Here is a 2,447-nt window from a genome sequence, read left to right on the forward strand (position 1 = left end):
TCTTCAAAAGAACCTAATTAGGTAGGAGTTGTTACCCTGAATTCACAGATGAGGAACCACCTCGTGGAGGTTAAGTAATGCAGCCAATTTAATATAGATGGTAAGCTGAAGAGCTGAGATTTGAACTGGGCCTTTCTGACCCAAAAGCCCTTGTCTTACATCATGTTATCACAATATTTCTTCAAAACTACTGCTTGGCCTTAGAGAGAGCCAGCAGCTTTAGTCTATCTAAATTGTATTTATGATTATGGGTTTTCTGGATTCAGTGGGGACTCTGAGAATTCTTGATTAGCTAAGGGGTGGTTGCTGCAGGTCTTTGTGGGCCCTGACTTGTAACCTTGGAGTTTTTAAAGCTTCAGAACCCTGTAATGTGGCATCAGTGTGAGGACTAGCCTTCTTTTGTGTCTTTTATTTTCTTTCCTGGAATATGTTCCTGCCCTTCCTTTCATCCTGTTTCAGTAAGAAGATGTCTAGATTAAAATATATAGTCCCTGCATAGTACATGACAAAGCAGATGGTGTATATCAGGACATTCGTAACAGTTATATATGTGTCTTTCATTAGAAACCAAGATCATAAGGCAGATAGCGTGAAACTGCTATTTCAGCATTTAGTGGGATTTAGTTGACATCATTAATATGCAAAACAGTGTGAATATTTAATATTTTTCTTGAGTCTAATATGATCTTAGTTATATAATACTGTATGTATATGTCTATGTATAGAGAAATGTCTGAAACGATGTTCATCAAAATGTTTACACTGTGTGGCAGTAAGGGGCTGATTTTCAAAGTACTTTATGTACTTTGGGAAACTTTTTATAAGAAGTATGAATCATTTTTAAAAACAGCAGAACCATGCTAAAGGGGGAGAAGTCTTGAAGTGAATAATTGGGAGAGGCCTAGGCTTGGCAGAGACCTAGAGCCTCAGGATTTTGAGGCAGTGAGGGACAGAGTATGTCCCTGTATTGTAGCAAAGAGGGTGTGTTATTTGACAGATGCAAGGAGAGAAAGGGGACTTGCACCTCAGGCTTGCCTGGTAGGATTCATGTCTCACTGATAGAGTTATATATCCCTGTACAGGTGAGAGGCTGTATACCCACAGAATAGAATCTCATTTGCTGCACAGCAGATGTCTAGGGGAACATGTCAATCTAGTCATCACAGCTCATAGTTATAGTCATAGTCATTTAAAATAGCCTTTACTAATCTTGTGGCAATACTTAGTTTCAAGGTGTGGGCCCAGTACCAACTCAGGGAGGTGGGTTGTTGATGCAGATGTGGATGAGATAGAGAAAGCTGCAAGCCCTGTTCCACCTATCAACTTCAGTAATGGCACATAACTCTCAGGTGATCCTTCTAATTGTTTGGCATTAGCTGAATAAATTCTTCAAAATAGAATTTTTTTCTTTTTACCAATATAGGAATTCATGAAGATTACCAGCTGCCTTATTATGATCTTGTACCTTCTGATCCATCAGTCGAAGAAATGAGAAAAGTTGTTTGTGAACAGAAGTTAAGGCCAAATATTCCAAACAGATGGCAGAGTTGTGAAGTGAGTGTTTCTTTTTGATATTAGGCAATTTTCTAAACTGCTTCTGGCTTAGTAAGTTGAAATTTGCTACTTTGAGAAAAACAGACAAGAATTCTCTTTTCTTTCTTTTTCGTAGCAGGTAAACCAATGAGTAAAAACAGAGTAATTTGGTTTTCATGCTCAATTTTAAGCACATTGAAAGGCCCATAGAGCATTTGCAATGGCCATTAATGTATCAGAACATTGTTTAGATCTGCCAGATGAACTGAACAAAATGAACTAGGACACATGCTTTTAAAAAAAAAAGAGAGAGATGGGATCTCGCTCTGTCACCTAGGCTCACTGGAGCCTCAAAACTCCTGGGCGCAAGTGATCCTCCTGCCTCAGCCTCCCGAGTAGCTAGGACTATAGGCACAGGCTGCTTTTTAAATGAATGCTTCCCTTCAGCCGGGGCAGCCCAGCATAGTGGGATGAGTACTGGACAAGAATCAGCAGACCTGTATTCCAGACCAGGCTGACTACCATTTTAGAGTCTGAGTTTTAACATATCACTTCAGTTCTCAGGACCTTAATATCCCTTCATAAAATGAAGAACTTGGATGAGATGATTACAAAGGTGCTTCAAATGATTTTGCGTTTATTTATATGATTACCTGGAGGACCATTAACCAGAAATTTGGGGAAAATGCTTTCCAGCAATTTATGAGCTTCTCAACCTCAGCTCTAACCAAAAGTTTTAGAAATGTTTTTTTAGTTATAAATTTAAAGAATTTGTAAGATGAATTTTATTTATCTCTCCTTAATTTCTAGCTGTTACTATTATAATATTGGTGAAGAAGGCTATATTTCTCCAAATTGGAAGTTTTGTAGCTTAAAAAGACTATAAAAAGCTGGTCACTTCAGTGGTTGATTTT

At 38.2% G+C, this 2,447-nt stretch overlaps 1 protein-coding gene across 1 annotated transcript in view; it reads left to right on the forward strand.

Moving 5' to 3' along the window:
- TGFBR1 (transforming growth factor, beta receptor 1) overlaps positions 1 to 2,447 on the forward strand; it is a 21,418-nt gene that overhangs the window by 15,730 nt on the left and 3,241 nt on the right. The window contains exon 6 of the mRNA XM_012638267.1: positions 1,399 to 1,554. Coding sequence (XP_012493721.1) covers positions 1,399 to 1,554 — 156 coding nt within the window. The remainder of the gene's footprint in view (positions 1 to 1,398; positions 1,555 to 2,447) is intronic.

Source organism: Propithecus coquereli, unplaced genomic scaffold, assembly GCF_000956105.1.
Source record: "Propithecus coquereli isolate 6110/MARCELLA unplaced genomic scaffold, Pcoq_1.0 Scaffold128, whole genome shotgun sequence".
Taxonomy (NCBI): Eukaryota; Metazoa; Chordata; class Mammalia; order Primates; family Indriidae; genus Propithecus; species Propithecus coquereli.